This window comes from Stigmatopora argus, chromosome 21 (assembly GCF_051989625.1).
Source record: "Stigmatopora argus isolate UIUO_Sarg chromosome 21, RoL_Sarg_1.0, whole genome shotgun sequence".
Classification (NCBI taxonomy): domain Eukaryota; kingdom Metazoa; phylum Chordata; class Actinopteri; order Syngnathiformes; family Syngnathidae; genus Stigmatopora; species Stigmatopora argus.
The window spans coordinates 12,554,510-12,557,772 of record NC_135407.1 but is presented as its reverse complement, the minus strand read 5'-3'; the positions used below and the strand labels follow the sequence as shown (position 1 = coordinate 12,557,772).

Sequence of the window (3,263 nt, the reverse complement as noted above, 5' to 3'; positions counted from 1 at the left end):
TCATAGCAAGCTGCTCCTGCCAGTTACATGTCCATCTTTACCAAGCACATGGCCTGACGTGTGCTTGGTCCCATTGACATCCTGAAGTCTGTCCTGATCTTCCTCACAGCGCTGAAAACACGCTCACATGTGGCATTGCTGTGGGGATCAAAAGTATGCCCAGTGCCATCTTTGTTATGTTAGCATATTTTGGGTTTCCTGAACTGTCTTTTATTTCTCCGACTAGTCCCCATTGCACATCTGCTCTCTCCTGTACTGTCATGTCTCCTAGCTCAACTTGCAGGCAGCTGAATTCTTCTTCCAATGAATCAACCTCACAGTCAGGCTTCATGCATGGGAATCTGTTGATGAAGTACCTTACACTTGTGAAGAACTTTTTTGATGATGCTGGGATCAGCTACCTCAGCACGTCTGAGCAATTCGCCCTTCATTGGAAATTTTTCAGGCAGTCACTTTTTTTCAATCATTTCTTGCCCTTTCATGTACTGACGAACATTCTCACCAATACAAAGTCCTTCATCATTTTTCTCAAATGGGATACTAATCTTCTCATAATCCACTATCACTTCCAACAAGTCTTTGTCACGCAAAGCAACAGTTTTCATGAACTTCATCAGTTTCAGGTAGAAGTCTTTCATCAGTCTTCTGAGCTTGTGGATTAGCGGTGCTTTCGACTGTAGGGTCATGTTTAAGGTTGTGAATAATTCCAGTATATAGCTCAGAAAAAGAATGTAGCAGAGAGCAGTCTGGCTACAGAGAAATGTATAAGCTCTGGCTGGTCTGCTGTTGTTATGTGAAGATTTCTTCTTCTCCTTGAAAAATGACTTTAACGACTTCATCAATATAAGGACACGGTCAATACATTCCATCATTGAAAGCTACCTCGTGGGAACGTATTTCAGGACCTTCAAATTTGCATCCCCACACAACGCCGCTTCAATCTCTAACTCCATCTGACGTTTTGCACTATTCTTAAGGTGGTAATAAATATCCACAAGCACATCGTCGAAGTCAATGGTAGGACATTTGTTGCAATTATTGGCAGCTATGTGCAACAAATTGCAAATAAAGCCCGCAAAGAAGATGCTATCCTCTTCCTTGATGTGGCCGGACACCCCAGCTTTCCCACCTGACATTACTGGAGCATTATCACTGCCTAGTGCAACACAATTTTCCCAACTGAGATCATATTTCAGCAACTCTGCACTTAGTGTTAAAAATGTTACGGCCATTTGCAGACGCTTCTGTAACCACCGGAACAGATAAAAGTGATGTTGAGATTTTCTGGTTTCCACTGAAATGTCGCAACACAACGGGAAAAAAAACTTATCCGAGTTGTCGTTACTGCCGTCCGTACTGTGTGAACAATCCTCTTGCATTAGCAGCAATACGACTTGAAATATTCTCTGCTTTTTGCAATATTAAGGCTATGCTGCTTCAAAAATCTACCGAAACTACATCCACGTGACCTAAACGGATGTGACATTTTATTATTATTAAATTTAAATGCCAATTCCTTTCTTTCTTCGTTTTAACATTCAATATGTTACTTGGTGAAACAAATTGCATTGCTTTCATCTCTGCTTTTTTTGTTCAGAAAATGTATTAAGGAGGACTGTTCAACTCACCTCTGTAAAAGGATCCATTGCGAGCATATAATTGTTGGCTCACAACACAAGTGATAAGAATATGTCCAACAAAAAAAGAGAAGTCACCCGCATATGTTGCCCCTGTAACTATCTGCGTCTGCTTCAAGGAAAAACAATTTTTCAAATTCAAATTTTAAGCGGTGACGTGCTGCGCAGACTCCATCTATTGCCAGCAGCCTTTCTACCAATCACATTGGAGTATACTGTTTCTTCTTTTTTAGTTTACTGACAAATCTCCAGTTGATATCGCCGCCTAGTGCACAAGAATGAGTGTAACAGGGTTCTTTCCATTTTATTTCAACATGCAGTCGGACTGGACTAGACCAGGTTGTAAATGCGTAAATTCTGGCCTTCCCAGATGATTTACACTTTAAATTAGTTTGACAGAAGCAGCGTGTTTCCATAAACGTCCGGTTTTGGATAAATAACCATTGTCGCAACCCAATGTCTGGATTTGTAAGACGAGCTGGGGAAGTGTATGCAAAATGTGCGACCTTTTCAAAATTGTTCGAGCACCTATTTACCTGATCAGATAAAGAGTATTGTTTGTAATGCAACGTTTGGTAAAAAAAAAAAAAATGATAAGAGTAATAATAATAATAAATTAAATATTAAAAATAAATTTAAATAAATACATAACTAAATAAGTAACTAATGAAATAAATAAATACATGAATAAATAAATAAATACATACATATGTGACATGCTAGAGTGTTTGATTTATTAACGATTGCATGTTGAGAATGTACAACTAGTTTGGATTGTATGTGTGTATCGGTGTTCGATTGTTGATCCTTCGATCCATATGGCAAGTGTGTGGCATGTTAAAGAATATCGGTATTCAATTATTGATGTCTTAGCACAGACATAGGCAAACTACGGCCCGCGGGCCATATAAGGCCCATTAGGCCTTTTAATCCGGCCCGCCGACGTTGTCCAAATTATTATAATTATTTTTTTTCCAAGATGGCGCCGTCACGCAGAAGCCAGTGGCAGTAGCTCTGTCCACTCTTATTTGTTTTTCGTGTTTTACAGCCCTTCTATCTTTTTTTAATTACATTTTAATATTTCTTAATACATTCCTTTTTATTTTACATTGTACTTTATACTTTTTACTGTAATGTTTTTACAACTTTCTTGTTCTGTTAGCCTGGCTTCTTTCTGTCACTTCTTTTTTGGAACCATCAGCCATGCCTACGCTGTCACACACATGGGACTAGGTGTTACAATACGCAGCAGAAGGAGCAACACCTCAATCCCGCTGGAAATTCGGAGCTGGAAAAAAGTGCCGGGAGAAGAAGCAACGCTTCTGACCAACCATTCCATCATGGGATAAGATGGAAGAGCTGTCGGCGCTTACCAGGCCGGAAGCGGAGTCCTGCTCTGCTGCTGTTGTCTTCAGCTCCAGACTACTGAGGAACTGTGCAGATAAGCTTGGAAGAGTGACTGCATATTCTCTACCTCGGTCACAGTCTGCAGAAGTTCGCCATCTTGTGGAAGACTTCCTGTGTGTGGTTCCAGTTTTTGTCCAACTTTACGTCTTTTTGAGTCTGTATCCGTATACCGCAACCAAGATGGCACCGTTCAAGTGGCAGCCGGCGGCGGTAGCTCCG

The 3,263-nt window shown here is 40.5% G+C and overlaps 1 protein-coding gene across 4 annotated transcripts in view; it reads right to left on the bottom strand.

Annotated features, from left to right (window-relative positions):
* The window catches only part of anln (anillin, actin binding protein), a 101,611-nt gene extending 99,787 nt beyond the window's left edge, over nucleotides 1-1,824 (bottom strand). For all 4 annotated transcript variants that reach the window (XM_077590711.1, XM_077590712.1, XM_077590713.1 and 1 more), the window contains exon 1: nucleotides 1,629-1,824. In XM_077590711.1, the coding sequence (XP_077446837.1) occupies nucleotides 1,629-1,655 (27 nt within the window). In that variant the 5' untranslated portion in view covers nucleotides 1,656-1,824. The remainder of the gene's footprint in view (nucleotides 1-1,628) is intronic.
* Between the last annotated feature and the right edge of the window lie 1,439 nt (nucleotides 1,825-3,263).